General features: G+C 42.1%; 1 protein-coding gene and 1 long non-coding RNA gene across 2 annotated transcripts in view; one reads left to right on the top strand and one right to left on the bottom strand.

The window, feature by feature from the left end:
- The window catches only part of Iqch (IQ motif containing H), a 129,149-nt gene that overhangs the window by 51,591 nt on the left and 55,516 nt on the right, over positions 1–22,042 (top strand). Inside the window, exons 10-12 of the mRNA XM_015480496.2 lie at positions 2,659–2,850; positions 18,326–18,446; positions 21,580–21,866. Coding sequence (XP_015335982.2) covers positions 2,659–2,850; positions 18,326–18,446; positions 21,580–21,866 — 600 coding nt within the window. The remainder of the gene's footprint in view (positions 1–2,658; positions 2,851–18,325; positions 18,447–21,579; positions 21,867–22,042) is intronic.
- On the bottom strand, positions 8,759–11,031 carry LOC125613384. The gene is made up of 2 exons (XR_007343957.1): positions 10,955–11,031; positions 8,759–10,548 (listed from the first exon to the last, which is right to left on the bottom strand). It is a non-coding gene; the product is annotated as an uncharacterized LOC125613384 (long non-coding RNA).

Below are 22,042 nucleotides of genomic sequence, written 5' to 3'. Positions count from 1 at the left end.
CTTTCTGGCATGTGCTTCATATGAAATATCGACAGCTTTGGTTAAATAATCAAAAATGGCAATGCTATTTTAAAGCACTGTTCAATTTTCACTTAAAGATAGCACATAATTCTTTCCAGTGGTGCAGTCTTTACAATACTATTGATTGTTTTCATTACTGTAGGGGATCCATCAAAGGATGCCCATTTATAGGATTCTTAGAAGCGACAAATAATAGGATTTGGAAGAAACAAATAATAATTCTGTTAGTAGTTGAAAGCTCCAAATATACAATATATCCAAATATATGGGGGGAAAACACTATGCCAGAACACCTTTCCTTAGACTAGCAACATAATTTTATCTGGCACTATGGCCATTTCCACTTTTTCCAAGCATGATCACATTACAGGAAAGTATGACTAAATGTAGAATCTGTCCTCTCCACACATTAGAGAACAAGGGGTATGATTTTGGAAGACACATTAGAAAAGCTTCCTAGGCTGTGTTTGTTACTGTATGCGTAGACTTGTCATTTGAACACCCAAATCATCCAGAGACTCTACTTGATAATTAGGAAGCTAAGACAATTTCATTGCCAATCTGACTGAACATCCCATATTTGCTTGAGGTTTTAGGGACCCCCAAGTGTGGCCATTTTGCTGTTTCTTCCACACTGCGGTGTCAAGTACCCTCTCTAATAGCACTTGCTGCGTAGACAGAATTCAAGTGAACAGATTGTGCCTTTAAACAAAATCATTTTGATCTTACAGCTCCAGACTGCAGCAGAACTTATCCATCTTGACTCCTTTCACACTCTTTAGTTTCAAATAAGGTTTCAGAAATCCATTTGGTGAGTGAAGAAAAGGCATCAAGAGAGAGAAGGGTTAAGTGCTGTGGAGAGTACCAATGCAGGAGACATTTCCAAGAACAAGGCCAAGCGCCCTTTTGTTGCCTTCTGGGAAGTAGAGACTGGAAAATCTAATGAGAAGATGAGACAAAAATCATTTCATAATCTAATAAGCGGTTTTTCTGCAAGGCTCTAATAGGACAGTACTACTTATAACTAAGAAGTCATGTTATAGACTTTTGTCAGATTCAAACACACCCCAAATGGCTTATTGACCGTTAACTGAGTTGCTTCTCGGGCTCCTCCTCTGACTTCTTTCTCCACTTCGCCCTTCTCCCGCCCTCTGCACACTGGGGTAGGCAGCACCTTGGAGAGGGATCCAGCTTAGGGTTTGGAGTCAGAGCAACCTGGGAGGAATCCTTGCTCTGCCACTCAGTGCTGTGTGATTGTGGGCAAGTTGTTTAAATCAAGCAGCCTCTGTTCAGATGCAAAATGGAACTAACAATGATGCCATCCTCATAGGCCATTGTGAGCATTTAATGAGAAAATTCATGTGAAGAACTTTATACAGAGCCAAAGGCCTGTATAAACAGAGTTCAGTAATCTTAGGTATTATTGTTACTGTCGTCATCCTTTTGATTTTAAAGCTTGGGATTCTTTTCTATTCCTAAAACTTCTATGTATTTGAGGTCAGTTCTTGAGGGAATGCTTCCAATAAAATGTGGGGTAGTGTATATTCCAGGAAGCCTCCCCTCAGTGTTTCTTCTCCTTCATCTGCCTTGTTCTGGAATATATGTGTTCATATCATGCAGACAATAAACTTGGCCAGCCAGACAAATGCATTTCATGTATGACAATGAGGAAAAAATTAAATGTTTTATAGGTTATGGCATTTAAAAGCTCAACAAAGCTCCAAACAGTTAAAGTTTTCAAGACTATAACTCTTTATAGTCTTCAAACTATAAAAAAATCATTTGAGGAATCAATAAGTAAGCACATAATTCTCTGAAAAAGAAAGGAAACAATACCAAGATTCAATTACAGATATTTAAGGGTTTTTTTTCTTTTGCGTTTCAAAGCCAAACAACATTAATACCCATGTTTTTAGCAGCACAATTTACAATAGCCACACTATGGAACAAGCCTAGGTGTCCACCAATGGATGAATGGGTAAAGAAAATGTGACGTATATACATAATGGATTTTTATTCAGCCATAAAGAAAAATGAAATTATGTCATTAGCAGGAAAATGGATGGAACTTGAGATCCTTATGTTAAACAAAATAAGCCAGACTCAGAAGGTCAAGGGTTGTGTGTTTTCTCTCATAAGGAAGCTAGACAGGAGAAAGGAAAAGAAAGGTTGGGTGTGAAGGGAGGGGTGGCCTCATGAAAATTATAGTCTTCAAACTACTGAGTAGAGGAAAAAAAGGGAAGAAAGGAGAGAAAGAAAAGGGGAAATACTGGGGAATGATACTGACCAAATTATGTTCTTATGTTGTGTGCATGTATGAATACGTAACAGATCCCACCATTATGTACCACTGTGATACACCAATTAAAAAATATGGGGGTGGGGAGCCAACAAAGTGATAATTTGGGAATTTCTCATCAACCTGATTTTAGACATGTTTGGTCTAATTGGCTACGTGTTTTCATGTCATATATACATTACTTAACATTCTTTAACCTATCTTAATAAGTAGAAGAGAAGCAAATGAACCGACTATGTGAAGAGAAGACACTTGTAGGGTACCACCACCAGGTTAATATGGTGGGAAGAATCTCGGGAATGTGCTCTACTAATCGCTGCCCTGTCTTGGCCCCACAGATGATAGCACAGCTGAGCCAGCTGGTGACGGATCACCTGAAAATTCAACGCTGGCTCTTTAAAATGGACTCAGAGTTTGGAGGAAATGGGATGGCATTTTGTGACATTCCTTCCCATCTAAATTGCTACAAGTGGGTGTTAAAGGAGAGTGACAGATACGGCTCTGAAGACTGGAACAAGAAGTGGGCACAAGTAAGTGTTCAGGGTGGCTTAAACCATAGTGACCATGGACAGTTAGGAGTCAAACAAAGGCTCAGAGAGGAGAGGAAAGTTCTCTCTTCTAGACTCAACTCTGTCACCCATCTACAGGCCATTCTTGTGCCCCTGTGCTTGCATAAAAAATGAAAAGGATTCATTAGGTTATTTTAAATATCCTTTATTTGGACTCTGATAGCCTTTATTCCTATTTTCAAATCAATTATGTAATTAGGAAGTGATTTTTTTCTTATCTTATTCAGGAACATTACACATCTCACCATTTGCCCTATGAGGGTCTTGATTGTGTGCTTCTATCAAATGTCGTTATTAAGCTAGCTATATTTTATTATGAGATAGAAATTCTATTAGCAAATGGTTGTCACCTGGAAGCTAATGTGTAATAGCATTCTGTCATCAGTTGTGTTTTTTAAAAACAATCCAAGAAAATTTATGTAATTGCTAATCCCTGCGAGATGCCAAGAAAATAATATACCTAATAGAAAATCTCCCAGCAAAACCTGAGTAGTAGGTAAGAGGTCCTAGGATCTGAGTGAAAATCTAAAGATTTTCCATGCACATTGGTAAGATGACCTCTTAGTGTGTTCCAAATTTGTTTAATAATTAGTTTTATATGGTTTAATGTTTAAATTAAACTCACCACTCTAAAAGCTGTTCCATTTTTACCTCACAGAGATCTAGGCTTCCCTGGCTTCTCTTGATCCTACCCCTCCATTTTGGCAGCCCTACTGTTTAAATAAAGCATTACTGATTAGGAAAAGTGAGACTCAGGTTCCCTTAACTGGTTCCTTCCCTCCTGGTATACCTAACAGTGGGCCGTGAAAAGTGATTTGTATCTGCTTCGAGCATCCCACTACAGAGGGACATGAATCAAGACACAAGTGACGGGAAGGGAGGGCACACTCGAGGGAACCACATTATTCTTGGGAAAGTGAAATGATAGATAAATCTGGAGAACAGTCAGGAGAGAGACTTCCCTTTGACAAATGTGACGGTTCTCCCCATGATCTATTCTGGTCTTTTTCCCCCCTTGTCAGGGAATGGACTAAATGCAGTACCTGTCATGGCCAGCTTTTTACATATTATTTAAAGGATACCAAAGTGAATTACTCTTCTAGAAAAAAATAAAACAAGGAAAATGTATTTAATTTTGAGGCCCATGGAGGTTTCTCTTATGTTCTCTTTGAATGGGATTTCATTTCGCATTATATAGAATTTCCTTCTTAAACAAAAATGTTGAGATTAAACCTTAGAAAAGTATGACTGTTTTATTTTTTTAAATTGAGTGTGCAGGGACTGGGATTGTGACTCAGTGGCAGAGCACACGCATAGCATGTATGAGGCACTGGGTTCGATTCTCAGCACCACAAATAAATAAATAAATAAAATAAAGGTCCATTGACAATTTAAAAAAAAATTGAGTGTGCAGAGTGTTTGCTGGCCTCAGTATTTCAAAAGAAAAAATTTTAAAGAATTTCCTTGACATTATACTATGATAAATTTGAAATACTTGACTTTAAGAAATATTTACAATACTGACACTCACTGAATTGTACTTAGCAGAATCACTGTACATTATTTAATTTCAATAATTTTAAACATTTAAATTGTCACCAAATACATTTGGCAGCATTGTTAATGTTATTAAGTGTGAAACTCTTGAATAATTACTAGTCTGTCTAAATCATTTTTTTTAAACTTAACAAGGAAAAAAACAATTACTCAAAAATCTTTTTAGTTTTAGGCCAATGCTTAGCCATGATGTGGTGAGTACCCAAAAGTGAAAATAAAAATAAAGCAGTTCTAAAGATACACACACACACACACACATACACACATATGTATTATATAATATACGAAGATAATATATATGTGTGTGTTGTGTATATATACATGTATATATATGTATGTTGTATATGTATAAATATATATAGTGTGTATACACACATACACACACACACACACACACACACATGATTATTGACATTCTTTCACCTTCAGAGTGAAACTGCATTGAAGGTGAGGGTGAACTGCAGTTCTCCATTGAGTGTAGCCATGGAGAATTTAGGATTAGAATTCTCCTTTGTTCCAGAAGACCATTGTAATGGTGCACATTTAGACATCAAAGCATTGTTTTATGAGCACAGGCATGTTTTTAATGTCCTATTACAGTTTGTAGACCTGTTTCTTTTGATAATGAAGACGTTGTGTCATCAAGCCTAGCCTGGCACATACAAAACATATGCTGGCAGGTTATTAAAAATTTCAGCTTCTTGATGAAAGACTATCCTGCAGGCTAAGAGTCCAGAGAAAGACTCCATTCTGGGAGAATTATTAGAAATGAGAATATGACTGTAAGCACTAAATTATGTTAATACTTACAAATAGCATCATTTGCATAGCAGTTTATGATACAATACCATGATTTTTCTCATTGGTATGTTGTAGGCAACAGATTAAAAACAGTGCTGTTTATGGGAGTTTGGGCCTTTTTGAGATTCCCTTGCATCTTATGCGGATATTGGTTTTAGATGTAGAAAGGATTCAATGTAGACTCAAGTATCTAATATAAAGATCATCCTTATTTTTTTTTTCTACTCTAATTTTGAATTAGTTACTTGGCTGGTTGCAGTTGAGACTTGAAATAAAGTCATGGAGTCAATAGATGCTGCAACACCATAGTCACAGACAAATCAGTACAGCTATGTAGGTGATTTGGGGAAAGCACAATGTTGCATCATGGCCACAAGGAAAAAGCCAAGTCTTTTTTTTTTTTTGTAATTTGGTGCTGAGCCTGTTCTCTTCATCCTACTACTTAACAAAATCTACTCCCCTCAACAGATTCCAGTAAGCTCATTCCTCAAGTGCCCCGTGCTTGTTAAGGTTTAGTGAACCCAAACTTGTGCATACTCCAAACCCTCTGCTCACCATTTGGGAGTGTTTGTTTTCATCTAGTAGGAAAAAAGGTTTAAGCAGAGCAGAAGCCTTCCTGGGTACGCTTACCTGAGACAGCCTAGGAAGACCTATGTACACTTACTGTGCTGCTTCTCCTTCTTGTAGCTTTTTTCTTTTCAATTTTTTTCCTTTTTTTTTTTTTTTTAAGAGTAAATCTTCCCTCTCTCAATTCTGGGATATTGGCTTGGTGGCAGGAATCTTCTGGTGACATTGCTCTGTAAAAGATCTTATGAACAGTTCCTTTGAATAAAGAACTAAGCCAGTTTACTTCTTTACCTCAGTTCTGCCACAGAGTCTGGGATATGGACTTCATGGCTTCGCTATTTCACCACTTAACAAGAAAAAAGAAATTGAACTGGCTCTTGGATGCTGCTATTAAATATTGCTATGTCAGCCTTTTGCAAGAGCAGCTTTACCTTGACTTGTACAGTAGTTTTGGTTTACTTTGTTGGGCGCTGGGTATTACTTTGGAGGTCACCAAAGAGGGGGAAATTCATTCAAGACAGCCCAAACTGAAAAAAAGGTAGAATAAGCCACAGCGGTTGTTTTGTCTTTGTATAGAACTGTCAGCAAGCAAAATCCACTGTTTTTGAGTGGAGAACCAATAACCCCTTATGCCTTAGAACTCACTCATCTGCATCTCTGTGTGAGACTTCCGTCCACTCAGAATGCCCTTGTAACTGAGTCAGAGGAGTCATTGTAGGTTGGCTGGGCAAGGCAACCCGTGGAATTTAGGCATTTATTGGGTGATCTCAAAGAACCATTGCCTCATAACCATGTTATCTTTAGAAAAGTTAAAAGACAAAATAACAAGATTAAAAAAATATTTAACCAAATAAGTACAAAATCACTTTCCCCAAACATAGTCTTCATTTTTGTGTACCAGATTCCAAACGTGCAGCATCTATCTTTCATTGTAACAATAATAGAACATATGCTAATTAAACATCAGATTGTAACCATTCTCCATGTTTATACATAGTCATCACAATTAATGGCTGTATAACATTCCTTTATATAGATGAATTCTAATATATAAAATAATTCACTTAATTGAAAATTTAGGTTATTTCTAGCATTTTTTTAATATTTTGGTGGAAGAAGAAAAGTTTTGTTTGTTTTCACTCTTAGTTTTGATGTGTACCTCTTTTGCTTAAGTTGAATTGCCTCCCTAGAGACCCACAAGTAGCCTGCTTTATTATGAGGAGAACTCTTTACCACTTTCGTTATATGCTGCCATGTTTCCAAGATGATGGTACAAATTTCCAAAGCAAATAGCGAATAAGCATACTAGCACTACCACAGCCTTACCAGCACTGGATTGCCCTTTTATTTTAGATATTAAAATGTACTTTATAGTCACTATTATTTCATTACTCGCAAGGGATATTCTTTTATCATTATCTTTACTAATATTTGTATTTTATATCAGAAACATAACATCTGGTGTTAATAAAATCTAGGTTTTTAGGCTTAAAAAACCTAGAGCACCACTTTTCCTAATCATTAGGCTATAAATAAATGATTTTCATTTATTTTTTATGTTTATTTTTAGATCCTAAAAAATCTTGACTTCTTAAACTATCTTTGTGTATTTGGTAGTTGCCTAGCCTACCCGGGGGGAGTGCGCATTGTATAGAGCCATGAACACTGTTCCGGGCTTGAGGTTTTTCTTTTGTTCAGTATTAATAATGAATACCTGCTTCCTGGGTGCCAGGCACTTTGCTGAGCACGGTACAAGAATTATTTCATTCAAACTCAGGAAGACTCTAAGGTTTTACTCATTTATTCTCACACCCATTTGACAAGGAAGGGATCACCTTTTTTTCAGGGGGAGACACATGCCCAGGAAGTCAATGGCTTGCCCAGTTTCATATGGCTGACAAGTGATTGTGCCTGGCTGGGGACCCACATCTAACTCCCAGCCCAATGCTCTTGCCACATCCAGTCAAAACAGTTAGAAGAGACCCCAGAGAAGTATTCCCCTGTAGGTCCTTGCCTTTGTGACCCGAACCACGTGCTGCCGTTATGGCAGGTTTTCTGCTTTCCACAGAGTCTTGGAGAAAGCACAGATGTCCCTAGAACACAGCCACTGCTCTCCAATTTCTTCCTTTTTCCTCAAGGTGGTGAACTGGGAGGTGAGGAGGGAAATCAATACATACTTAGCTGCAGAGGGGGAGCCTGCCAGGGAGGCCCTGGGATTCTGGATCTTGCAACCAACTGCCTCAAGTACTCCTTTATATGTATGAGTGAGGAGAGGGAGTTGTACACATCACCTTTGGGCTATTCATGGGGTGACAGTTTTCAGTGCCTTTCTCAACTTAATATACTGTCATGATCATATGAGCTTGTCAATTCTTGAAAAGCTTTGAGCAGCCTACCTTTACAATCTGGGGTAGCATTAAAACTACGATGAGCATTTTAAACCCTATTTAAAACCTGTTTTTTCCTATGAGGAACCAAATATTTTGTTTGGTTTTTGTTTGTTTGTTTGTTGTTTTTGTTTTTGAGGATGTTATTTTATTTTTTTAGTTTCCTGTTTTAGGTTGACATGGTGCACTCCCTTTTAAGCAGAATGAGTGCTGGAAGAAGCTAGTCAGAGAGTCAAACCCTCAACAATTCAGTAAACATTCAGAGCCACCAAGAGCTGGTCATCTTCATGAGGTTCCATTGCCCAGGCATGCCTAGGTTATAGTCCCTTGCTTGGCAGAGACACACAGGCAGATCACTGCAGCCCCCCCACACACAGGTCTCCACTCCTATCTGTAAACAGGGGTAATATGAGCACTTGCCTCATGGGGAGGTGAAGACAACCAGACAAATGAGATAATCCTGTTCTGGCAAGCAATGGACTTCGCACATGAGAGTTCAAGTATTGCTTTTATTATACTAATAATAGAAATTTTCATTATAACAAAATCAAGCAATATTGAGCAGTTACAAACAATTTAATCTTTCTTTAGTTGGTAGATCCTTTAGGATCCCATCGGCTTCTTGAATGTTGTGATAATCAGCTCTCACAGTAGAGGACTGTGGTATTAAAGATCAGAATGTAGAGTCAGTGGTTCCTATTATACGATTTTCCCAGATAAGGCTTTTGAAAAGAATAAACCTTGATATCATTTTAAAATAGAAAACAATACCATGTGTTTGAACTTCCTAATGGGTTGAATAAAGAGGCTTGACAGAGTAGAAATTATTCAGACCAAAAGATGGAGTCTGGTTGCTTCATTTTCTGGTTCCAGTTGGTGTCTTTTCTAATTAGTGTAGCAGCACGTCACCACCGTCATTGGAAAGTCTTAATCATTTACATATTTTTCCTTATCTCTGAGAATGACTTAGAATGTGTTCTTCCAGTTCAATGGTCATTTTCATGACGCAGCCAGAGTTGAGTCTGAGGTGCTTCTCTATGCCCGAGGACGGTGACAGGAGAAGGAAAATTGCCTCCCCAAGTGAAATGAAAGCCAGGGTACCCCTTCCGAGGACCTATAATAGTCAGCTCGACAAGCTGTTGGTTTGTGTGTCCTATTGATTTAATATGCTTCTAATCAGTACATAAAGCTATGGGCCTGCAGTGTTAATTTTTCATATGCTTACAAAGTACCCTTTGATTTTCTGTCACACGTTAATTACAGCATTTTGCCATTAAATAGGAAGCTTTGTGTAAACTAATTACTAGGTAATCATTGTCTACTGCAAGCTCGCTGTTTGTACCTTTTATTTTATTCTAAAAATGCACAGATCTCACAGTCTGGAAACACTCTACCTTCCAGCCATTAGCTCTCACTAATTCATAGCATTATTGTGGTGAGAGTGTAGGAGTTGTAATTGTTGTGGTATCAGAGCTGTTAATTACCGGAGTAAACAGTTGAAATGGTGCCAAGGTCTATTGTACAAGGCAGAGAAAAGGAGGTTTAAATGTTACTCCCACCATCTGGGGACTGGAGGAGAGGCAAATGCTTGGAAACAGCAGTGAGGCGCTATCGCGGCTTCAGCTCCAGGGTTGGCGGCCATATGGATCCCGAATATTTTGAATCAATTGAATTTAACTGCCAGTTTTTCGCAATAACAGCGTGGAAGGAAGGAATAAAGCAAAAGATGAGAGGAACGAGAATTGGTTAGTGTGTTCACATCCAGGAAGTCCCCGTTGGAGTTCTTTGGGAAATGTCTGCTCTGCTGAAAACCACAGAGCCGGCGTGGGTATCTGGAACGGATTCAAAATGAGTTTTACTCTGCTCTGACGGCGGCTGCGCCATTTGCTTCTGGTCGTCTGTCCTCAGTGCCCCCTGGCTGAGCAAGGGATGCCCTTGAGAAGACTCAGACTTCTTGTCACTGTGCCAGTTCCAGCAAAAACCCCACTTTGGAATTCACTGATTTATTATGCTGGCGTGGTCTGGAGAAAGAAAACAATCGCTATATAATGCTGCTACATCTGCCTCAAGTACATGCATCTGTAGGTGTGGAAAGATCAAAGAAGGTCCAGCCCCTGGCTCTGATTAAGAAACGGAGCTGCTGCCCGATCCTTTTGTACAAAATTAAAATATGAAATCTCCTGATGGCCTCTCATTTCATGGCACAGATCCACTCCTCTCCACCACTACTTGAACAGGAAAAAAAAAAAATCAAGTCCAAAGGGCACATGTGTTTTCTTTTGTTTTTAATTTTCAATTAAAGAGCTTTCATCAGCATATGCAATTTTCTCAACCAGCATTTCTCTACCTGGAAAGGAAGAAACCCATTACCAATCGAAGTGATTACGGCTACTTCCACTTAACGGTTGATTTTCAATCTGCATAGTCTCCACTTTAAAAATACGGCGTCGTCTGTGAAATGGTCATATGGACGTCGTCGATGTTGCTCTTATTTTTCAATATAATTTCCTCAGAAACCGTTTTCCCACGTTAAAAAAAAAAAAGAAAGAAAGAAAGAAAGAAAATGTGTGAAACACCAGCCCCTTGCTGCTGTAACTACTTTCTAATATCATTCCCCAAACATGAGCGTATTCTTCTCTTTTTAAACCACCCTGGATCACTGTATTTATTTCAAACTGTTCCTCTAGCAGATGTTGGAGTAATTCGGGGCGTAGTGGAAACAACTCCCTGAAAGGGAGAGATCTCAGACTCACTGAGCACCAAGGACGATGTTTGTCAGCCCTTTACGAGGGCAGTTCTGTCCCCGGGGTGGGGAATCTTTCCCTGCGTTTGTGTATGTGCAAAGTTCAATTAAGAATTTCAAGAAGTGCTTAATCTTTATCTATTGAAACCCCCAGCATGCAGCGCGACAGAGAGAGCCCAGGAAGAATGCCCCGGCCGCCTGCGGAGAGGGGGGAAGAGAAACCGCTGCAAAGTTACAGGGGAATGAGCCTTTCCGGCGTGTGGGTCGGCGCGGAGCGGCTGCGCTGAGCTTTGGAATGGAAGCGCAACATATGTGCCTCAGTTGGACAAAAAGCTTCTCGAGTGAAATCGACTACCAGGCCCGCGTGTCGGTGCAAGGTGGAGGCCTCGATAATGAGGGACAGACTCCTCGAGAAGCAGCGAGTGGATAATGCTACATAAGTATGGAATTATATACCGCATTTTCACCATTCTGTTTAATGAGAGCCGCCACCGCAGCGAATCACTTGCCACCCAGCCGAAATGGGCCATTAGCTATCAAGGGAAAATTGTCTTTGCCGCTTTCAGCAGATGGAGCAAATATTTTACAAAGCAATTTTACATACCAAAAACATTTGTGTGCCTTGGTAATGTTGGCTGTTTTACATTATGTTACCTTCTACAGCAGCATAATTTTCCATCTCATCGAAGGCAAACTTGGCATTTTTGATTTTTAAATTCTCAATTAACAATTAAACATGGAGTATTAAAGCAGTCCTTAAACTTTAAGTAGGTGTGGGAAGTAGTTTATGGCTTGCTGCAGACATCTTCAGTTTTTTTCTTCATCCTCTCAGCATATTTTTGGCACTCTAAAGAGGGACGATTTCTAATGAACTTCATGGAAAGGGATCAGTGGAAACTTCACCACTGATTGCAGAACAACAGTGGGGTGCTCAGAGCATTTGCAGGCCTCAAGTGTCTATCATGGATTATGGGGACACCATATGGTCCACCTGTTTGTATCTGTTCAAAATGCTGAAGCTTCGAGGAACAGAAAACCCAACTCAAAATGGCTGTATAAATAAGGAGAAATTATGATCTCAGCTATCTAAAAACCCAAAGATTGTTCTGACTTCAGACAAAGCTTAACACAATGGCTCAGTGACATCCCCATGAACCCGGATACTTTCCCTCTCTGTTCTGCACTGTGCATATAGTTGCCTCCATTCTAAAGGTGGCTATCCTCAGAGTGACAAGACAGCTGCCAGTAGCTCCTGGAGTTTGTCCTTGGTCAAGGCACTAGGAAGAGAGAACATCTCACCTGGTAGCATTCCCAGAAGAGCTTCTTTCAGAGGGCCCCAATAAGCACTTCCTAACACTTGATTGGCCTCACTGAATTATGTGTCTATCCACAACTGACCTTGTGATCAAGGCACAGCATTGCTGGTCAGGGGCTCACCTTGGAGGTAAGGGCAGAATCTTTCTCCATCAATCTTACATAGCAAAGAATGGAGGAGGAGAAGTCCCTGAAAGGGAGTTTGGGGTATCATTACTCTGAAATAGGAGACATAGATCCTGGGCAGCCAACAAGAATGGCCACTGTACCATTTTTTTTCATAAATTTAATAATGAAAATTTAGCATCACCTGTGGATGATCTTATCTGACCCGGATTGACCATTTTATGGCCATCAATGGCAGATACAGGTGCAGATTCCATTGCACTCGTAGCATTTGAATTTGAACCCAAGTTTTGCTACTTCCTGCTGTGTGGAGGGAAATAGGAATGATGATATCTAATCTTATATAGTGACTGTATGGTAATAAATAGCATGTGGTTACCTTGACACGTGACTGCCATATGGCAAACTTTCAATAAGTGAGAGCAGTAATTTCACTTAAAAAATGGCTGAATTGGTAAAATGTATCCTATTAAAAGCATCCTTCTAAATTCACCTTCAATTTTGAAATCCCTTCCTTCTCTCCACCTCTGTGCCACTAGCTGATTCAAATCCTGAGCACCTTCTGCAGTGCCCCACGCTTTACCCGCTGAAAGAGGCAGGGGGCAGTGGAGAGCACTCACCAGGAGTCCAAGCTGCCAGGCGCCCCTGCAGTCTCTCTGCAGGACTTCGAAGCCCCTTTCCTTCTCCTGTTACATGCAGCATTTGTCCTCAATAGTCCATATGGCCCCTTTCAAAACTGACAGTCTTTCTTAGTTTTTCAGGTCATTGTCTTGCCCTTTTGACTCTATGCCACTCTCCATTCTTCAGTTCAGGGTTTTCAGAAGTGTCTGTAAAGCAGCACTGTCTAGGCAGGTCCTTTGGTTTCCTTCAACACTTGATCTTAGGCAAAAGACTCAGAAACTATTTCCTTGGTTTTTCTCCCCCACCCCCCTTTTCTGTTTTAACCAGGAATAGAAAACAGGGAGGGGCTTTAACTCCAGGTGCAGGGAACAGCCCTGATTGAGAGAGTTGTCAAAATCACCCTTTGGTTTTCTTTTAAACCTTATCAACAATGTCTGACGTGGGAGACGGAGGTGATTTGCCAAGAGGGTATTTTACTTAATGCACCACTGACAATTCAAGAAATCTGCTAAAATAAAATGTGAGTTTGGTGGGACTGATTTTGAGAATATTCTAATTTGTATTTCTCCCTTTCTGTCTCTCATCCTCCCCAATACACATACATACACATACACAGAGAGAGAGAGAGAGAGAGAGAGAGAGACAGAGAGATGGGGGCACATTTGGAATTTGCTTGGTTGGAAGAGCTAACTCTCTAGAGTTTGAAGTCACTTTAGTCATTGAAGGCAGTATTAAACTGAATATGTTAGTGGCTTCCCCAGAGATATCCTGAATTTCCTTCAATCAAATTCTCTCTCTTCAAACTCACACTGTGTGTGTGTGAGTGTGTGTGTGTGTGTGTGTGTGTGTGTGTGTGTGTGGTAGTGCCGGGTCTCACACATACTGGGCAAGGACTCCCAGTCCTACATTTTCTTGAAGAGAGAGAACTGAGAGGCAAGGTCCATAATTAATGGACAAAGGTCTCCAGCATGCGGTGCTGGGGGTATGGCTCAGTGGTAGAACGCTTGCCGAGCACGAGCTGAGGTCCTAGGTTCAATCCCCAGCACTGCAAAATGGACAGTCTCTAGGATGCTCCAGTCAGGTGGAGGGAGGCTCTGTAGATATCTTGAGACTTTTCAAGGTCATGACTACTGTTGATGCCCTCTGAGGGGTAAAGGTGGGTCCAGGTGAAGTGTGAGCAAGCCTGTACAATGGCAAAGATGGGCTGAAGTTCTTCCTGACTGGGAACTACCCTAGAGTTATCAGCTCCACAAATACCAGAAGCTCCTGAGCATTCCCTTCTCAGCGCAATCTTGTTATCATTCACAAGGTCTCTAAATGATCTGTTCAATGTGGGTGACAGGCCCTCAGAAACACTGACTTGGTTGTCCATCACCCTGACATTACTCACTGAAAAGAAATGTCCTAACTATTCATTGCACAAGTTAGTAAGATACAGAAGACGCTCCCTGATGCTGGCTTGTAACACACATTCAACATACATGCACTTTGGGAGAGGGGCAAGGGAAGGAAGAAAGCAAGCCAGCAATGGCTCCCTGGACTGTTATTTTTTTGTCTTCAATCATTTGTCGGGAGCCACTTGATAACAGAATGTGGCAACTCAGTGTGCGACTTTACCAAAACCTCCTCACTGTAGGTGCCTCTCATTTGCAGAGAGGTGACAATACCATGCTGGCCTACCTCAGGGTGTTGCCTTAAGGGTCAAGTGAGTTCATGAATCTGAGTCTGTGACAAGAGTAAAGTACTGTGTGAATACTGTTCTGATAGTTGACATGGTGTGGGAGGGGTCTGGCAAGTGTGTGTGTGTGTGTGTGTGTGCGCGCACACACTTGTGTTTGTTCTGGACAGAATGAGGCTCAATAGCTGCATATCTTCCCTTGAAAGCATTGTTTTAGAGAATTGTGCTCTTTGCGTTTGAACTACATAAATGATAATCTCCAGAGAATAGAAACAACCCCCAAAACTGAGACACGCACCTGACGTGGGCCTTGTGGCCTTTGGGATCTTGCTGTGATGCATCTTCTGTGCCTGGATCTGAGCTCCCCAGCAGAAATTGGCTTTGGGAGTTGTTTTGAGGGTGAGGATAAAATAAAATGAAGCTCTTAGGCAGAAAGTCATTTTGCTGTCCCTTCTTGAATGTGCGGACTGCAGGTCCTACTCTATTATCTTCATTGTCATCATCATCATCATTATTTTGTAGAAGTGAAGGAACAATTCTCTTTTATGGGTACTAAGGCAATTCTTTTGTAAAATCCTTATATTTGCTATCAGATGCTTTCAAAATAAAGAAATAAATTAAACAGTTAATACCAGCCCCGCCCGCCCCCATTACTCCTCCCCATGCCGTCTTCTCAGAGAGTTAATCATGGCCCCAAGTGGCCACCAAGTGCCCCAATGTCCCCCATTGAACACCCCCCGCCAGTGCCTTCAGCTGTGTACATCTCATGACGGGACATGTCACATCCTCCAGATTCCTGCAGCAGACTTGCCTCTAAGAAATTTGCCCCCTTGCTGTGGCTTTGTGCACGCGCCAACATCAAGTGTCACAGCAGAATGGGGGACTTCGTGAGCAGAGGCAGTGGTGGCAGCCGGAACCACGTCCTGATGCCTCATACCAGCAGCAGCCCTAGAGTTAATTACTGGCCTTCCCATAGCATGTTGCATCTGAGGTGACACTTCATAAATGTCACCTCATTTATCTTCCTGATGCCCCTCAGAGGCAGGGAATCCCATAAAATCCACCCCGGAAGAACCGGTGGCTTGTGAGCAGCCATCCCCTCAGGTGGTTCCTGGGCAGTGAGGGGGCAGCCAGGGGAGACGTGTCACATCTTTTCTTGCTCTGTAACTTCAGCTGTTAAGGACTATGTCCCTGTGTTTACCACAACCATGATTCATTCCACAAACATTTAATGTTCCCTACTCTGGACACTGCAGGACTGAGCTCAAAGCCAGTGTCTTTGCCACTTTGAAGTCCCACAGAGCTGGAAGACAGGGAGAAGAGACCTCCAACAGAAGCAGCAAAGAAAGCCCAATGGGGGAGGTGTGACTGGACCCTCAGAAAGACTGAGGAGTCACCTGGGGAGGAAGAGGAGGAAGACAAGGAAGGCAGTTTGGGGGAGACTGGGAACTGGGGAGGAGAGAGGTGAGGCTACATTGGAGCAGAGGCCATATCACAGAGGGCCTTCTCCAGGTGTCCTGCTGAGGAGTTTGCACTTGATCTTCTAGCAGGACTTCCACCTGCTCCTTCACTGCTTCCTCTCCATCTCCCCTGCTGCCCCTCCGCCCGCCCAATAACCCCCTAATATATACTTTTATCTGTAGTACATGTGTGGCCACATGGCATATAACTGGGTTTCACACCCTTCAGAAATGGGACAGAAATAGCCCTTACCTGAAGGTAGAACAAAAAAATGAAATCTCCACTTCCTGGGTCAGGGCTTGGGCTGGAAGGCTTCCTTCCCTGACACCCAGGTTTCCAGAGCAGGGCAGGAATGTATAGTCCTGCTTCCTTGCCCCAGCTCTGGGGCACTTTGTGAATGAGAGAGTCAGTCTTCCTCAACAGAGTAGAATGATTCTAACAGAAAGAAGCATTAAAAAAAAAAAAAAAGATGACTTTAATTTGCTGTGAACATCAGTGCAAATGTATACAGGGTACAAAAGAAAGAAAAAGGCCCTTGGCTTTGACGGTGATTTTCCTGGCCTGCAGTGAGCCTGATGACTCCCCAGACCTTCTTGACAGTCCTCGGTCATCCTGCAGCGGGGGTGGGTAGTGTGCTCTGCATTTCTGTTTGGTATGTCACTCACTCACTAAGCTAATAAGAACCCCACCAGGACTTTCTGGACATTTCAGAAATTATCAGATTATTTGGACCTGCCTAGCGTATACTTAGATGCTTGTCTTCTGCTGTGGATTTTCAGCAAGCATTGGACCCAAAATCAACCAGATAGTCCAAGGAGTTGAGAAAGTGGGGGAGACAGAGGAAAATCACTTTTAAATGTTTAGGGAAATCCGAAGTAAATGAGCATACAGATGATTTCTGAGACTCCACCCAGCGCCACCCCCAAAGTTGATTACTGCAGGTGACTGAGCCATCACTCTTAGACAATGGAGTCTTTTTTTCTTTTTTATAGTATTGGGGATTGAACCCAGGGGCGTTGAACCACTGAGCCACATCCTCAGCCCTTTTTCACATTTTATTTAGAGTCAGGGCCTCACTGAGTTGCTGAGGCTGACTTTGAACTTGCGATCCTCCTGCCTCAGCCTCTGGAGCTGCTGGGATTACAGGCGTGCGCCACTGCACCCGGCTGAGCCATCACTCTTAAATTTACAAGTTCCCCTGCCATGTCTGAGCTTTGTCTCATCTTTGTACCATATTTTGAATATAAATACTATCCATCATATGGGCTGTGTCCAGTGCCCTGCCCCACTTCTGGTAAAAGTGGCATCTGAAATGTGGCTTCTATTTGAAAATTCTTAGGGAAAAGAATTATAATTGATGATGTCCAAGAAAGAAATTGCCTTGGCAAACCAAGGCTGTTCATATCTGAAAGCCAGACTTCTTGTTCACCAGAGACTTTCCTACTGTTTCATTTGGACAGGGGCTCTGTAGTCTTTAGGTGTTTCACTGATATGAGGTCGGCCTTACCGCTAGACCAATGAGACTGACCTGGGAGGATTTCAGACAGGTGGAGCCTGGTCCCAATGCTTCTCTTCCCCTCACTTTTCCTACCTACCCACCTAAAATCCCACCTTTATAGCATCAGCCCATAGTATAGGCTTTGGTGACAGAGTCGTTGGATGCAGACATCTATCAATAAACAGGGAGGACACAGATTAAAGAAATGGAAGACCGAAAGAAAGATCTCACCAACTCCATTATTTCTAAGTTCGGCGCAATTAGGGCCACAGAACAAAAACCATCCCAGTCTGAAAAATCTCAGGGACAAGCTAGTTAGCTCCACATTTTTCAAAATGGCAAACTAAGGCCCAGAGTGGGGAGGTCCATTGCCCAAGGATACTCTGCTGGTCAGGCTGCAGTGAGTCCAAAACCTGGGTTTCCTGACACCCAGACCAAAGGGGGCCTTTTGTAGACAACAGGCACAATTAGCAGCAATTTTTAGGGGGGGCAAATCACTTTGAAATATGAAAACTGAAATGGCCGGAAAAATAGAGAAAATTTTCAAAATGGCTTTCTGACTCTGGGTAAACAGTAACCACATTTTTTTTTGCCTGTTGGAGGCCTGGTTTTTAATCACTCCACAAGCAGTTTTCATTTCTGTAGTAAAATTGCTTGTGGTTCTATTTAATTTGTTTCTGCAGGAGCCAGCTTTGGTGAAGATCTCTGAGGAGCTGGCGGGCATTTTAGCACAGCACGCACAGCCAGTCAATGAGAAACGGTTCCCGACGTGGAGGAAATTCCTCCAAACATTTCTCAGTCAAGGTAAATAAGACTTGAAAGTTTCCATTGAGGATCAGTCCACACAGCCTTGGGTTCTAGTTTGGGGTCAACCAGGGCCTGTGTAGATACTTTGCATGGCCTGTATTGGTTTAGAAAAGTGCTCCTGCAGCTGACTTTTTCTTTTAAGTGTTGCCTAAATATTTATCTTGCACCCAGCCTCTTCAGTAAATAGGAACTGAGCCTACCAAGCATGGCATGTGTATCTCAAGATTCTGGGTCTTTTTTAACACCAGACCTCTCCTGAGGGGTGGGCTTTGGATCTCATCTGTGGCCTTAAGCAAGGTTCTTAGGCCCTCGGAGGCCCCGGATCCTGGCTTACCTGCTGCACAAGGTTGTTGGGAGGACTCAACGAACTAGAGATATGAAAGTGTCTGCCACAGGTCTCCAATCAGTGCTAGTTTCCCCTTCCTTTCACCCTCCTCCCTCCTCATCCTAACTTTCTAAGGACATAGGAGGCTCAGCTGAGGGAGTAAATGGGACAGATGATACTAATCCCAGTCCCAGAGGTCCCTGGGGGACCACACAGGGCATGGTCACACAAGGCCTTGTTCTCTTGGAGTTGCAGTGTAGGTACGTATGCATTCCCACAAGAACCGCAAGACAGGGTTAGTGGAACAGGCCACAGAGGGGATCTTTCCACTCACTGTCAAGTGACAATGATAAGAACAGTACATTAGCACTAACATATAGGATAAGATGATAATGTTATGTTCAATGCCAGCGGCAGGAACAGCACATGAGCCATCAGAGCATGGTATGATGACACACTAAGCACTTGTGGTACTTATTACATGCCAGGCACTATCCTACATATGCGTATATTAACTTATTTGATCCTCCTAACATCCATATGAAGTGGATAAACATTGTAAACTCATCTGATAGAGGAGGAACCCAAGGTAAAAAGATTAACTCACCCCAAATCACTCTGCTAACTCGTAGAAGAGTCCTTAAAAGGCTACCTCTGGCAGAGTGAGGTGGCACATGCCTGTAATTCCAGCAGCTCAGGAGGCTAAGGCAGGAGCATCATGAGTTCAAAGCCAGCCTCAGCAAAAGTAAGGTACGAAGCCACTCAGTGAGACACTATCTCTAAATAAAGTACAAAAAAAAAAAAAAGGCTACCTCCACATCGCTGTGGAGTCTTGGCCACAGCCAGTGGGTACATTTATTAAAGAACATGTCTTAGCTCAGGGTATTAGAGAGCATCAGAATGGACAGGGCTGTGGATTGTTGGATACACTGGCTGGACAGGGTATGTTGATGCCCTGGGAATGGACTATTTAAGCAACAGAATGGACGCAGCCATCTGATAAGAAAACCGAGGTGCTATGTGACCTCCAATATCCTCTGATCTAAAAGTCTAGGATTCCACAAATTTCCACATGCACCCATGCACAGAAAAGTAAAATTAAAAAACTGATTCCCAGGCCTAAATGGAAGAACATGAGTTTCCTTCCACAGAAATAAAATGTTTTTTAAAAAATCAAGAACAAGGGATTTTTTAAGGAAGGAGGGAAAAACATGAAGATCTTCAGGTCCATCCAAATCAGGGTGTTGGAAAATTTCCAGATCTTCCAAGGCCAGCCTACAAAGCCTTCCTTGAAGCTATTTATGTGAATCCCCAGCCGGTATCTCAGCTGAGCTGCATGGGAACACAGTTGCTAAGCTTCCCGTGCATCTCCTGTTCATCTCTATCCTACCCTTCAGCCACATTGTAAACACAGGGCTTATTGATGGGAGGAAGGACAGACTTCATTAACCCAGTTTTATAGATGAAGAAACTGAGTTTCAGAAAGTCAAGGAATGACTTGGGCAAAGTCACACAACCGAGAAGTGGTGAATGGGAACACAAAGTTAGATCCTACAACTTTAGTACATCTTAGAACCTGGTTCTTGTAAGTAATGTGTTTTTGTAGGCTGTGCCAGGCTTGGAGCCTGGTGCATTCAGCAAGTCCTGTGTGAATGCTCTCTGACGGATTGGGGCATCCCCTGCTCCCTGACTCTAAGGTCACCCTCTCCCACTATTTCCTGTTTTATTCTACTTCTTTCCTCTCAAGGGAGCTTGTGGCTACAAAATGTGGCACAGTTTTGATTTCCACATCATGATGGGATTACATCAAAGAAAATAAATTCTTTCTTTTTTTTTTTTTTTTTAAAAAGAGGGATTAATTGCTTTGAAAGGAAAAATTAACAATGAACAGGTTGTGGTCATGATGCTGAGAAGATAATTTCTTTGAAATAAAAAAGATAAAGCTGTCTTGTAAGTAATAAAGGACAATGTGTTTCCACAGAGGCACTATCTTGCAAAATACAGCTGACACAAGTTAACTGAATCAGGGACCCACTCAATGTTTTGTTTTTGTAGATTTTGGTGGGTTTTTGGGGGGAGGTACTAGGGATTGAACCCAGGGGTCGACCACTGAACCACATCCTCAGCCCTATTTTGTATTTTATTTATAGACAGGGTCTTACAGAGTTGCTTAGGGCCTCACTTTTGCTGAGGCTGGCTTTGAACTCGTGATCGCATGCCTCAGCCTCCCAAGATGCTGGGATTACAGGCATGGCCACATCTGGCTGGTGTTGTCTTCTTGCATGTACCTTGCCAAATCCTCAGCAACTGTATTCCCATTCAGCTCACACTAGCAGGCTTCATTTGAAGAAAAGAACATCTGGGACCAACCAAATGGATAAGTTGGGGCTAGAATGTGTACCCTCTGAAACAGTTTTCCTTTGAAACTTGCCATTTTGGGGGGATATCCCTAGCCCAATTTTAGACATGTAAGGAAAGCATCTCTTGTTTGAAGTACAGTGTCTTCATTGATGTGATCAGAATCAAAACTGCCATTCTTCACGCCCTATTTATTATAAGCCAAGCATTGGGCTGAATACCATAGATACAGTTTGTCTAAGACTCCCAACAACCTGGCAAGGTAGGTCTCATTATGCCCATTTTACAGATGAAGAAAAAGAAGTTGAGACGAAGCTACTTGCCTAAAGTCTCTCAAGAGCTGGCTAGGACAGGATCTGAGCCCATGTCCAACTGTCCAAGCCTAGGTCATCTCCTCCTGAAATCCCTGAGAACGTGTCTTTTCATCTGCTCCCATCTTCCCACCAGGGGGCGTGATCGAGGCCTTCCCACCTGCAGATAGCATCACCAACCTGACGGTGGACATGCTGATAGAGCCCAATGGAGAAATTAGGTTGCTGTCAACGGGAGACCAGCTCCATTCCGAAAGCCCCTTCATCTCCTCTGGGACTACCATGCCTCAGACCTCCGTGGATCCCCAAGTTCTCAGTTCTTTGTGTCTCCAAATTGGAGAGGCCTGCAAGACGCGAAATGTGATTGGTCACTTTTCTGTAGATCTGGTGACTTTTATTGATCCAAGCACCTTGGAACAGCAGGTAAGTTGAACTGATGTCACATAAAATACTAAAATTCTTCACCACCCCAGACCTCCATGCAAGGGACAATATGAGGGGGCTCGCTGTGCACTGGTGAGCTGACTATAAATCTGCGTCTGTGCGGTGCATGTCCGCCAGGTGAGATCAGATTTAATGTCTAGAAACAGGGACAAGGT

This window comes from Marmota marmota, unplaced genomic scaffold (genome assembly GCF_001458135.2).
Source record: "Marmota marmota marmota unplaced genomic scaffold, marMar, whole genome shotgun sequence".
NCBI lineage: Eukaryota > Metazoa > Chordata > Mammalia > Rodentia > Sciuridae > Marmota > Marmota marmota.
The sequence above is the reverse complement of the archived record's forward strand: the minus strand, read 5'-3'. Positions and strand labels throughout refer to the sequence as shown.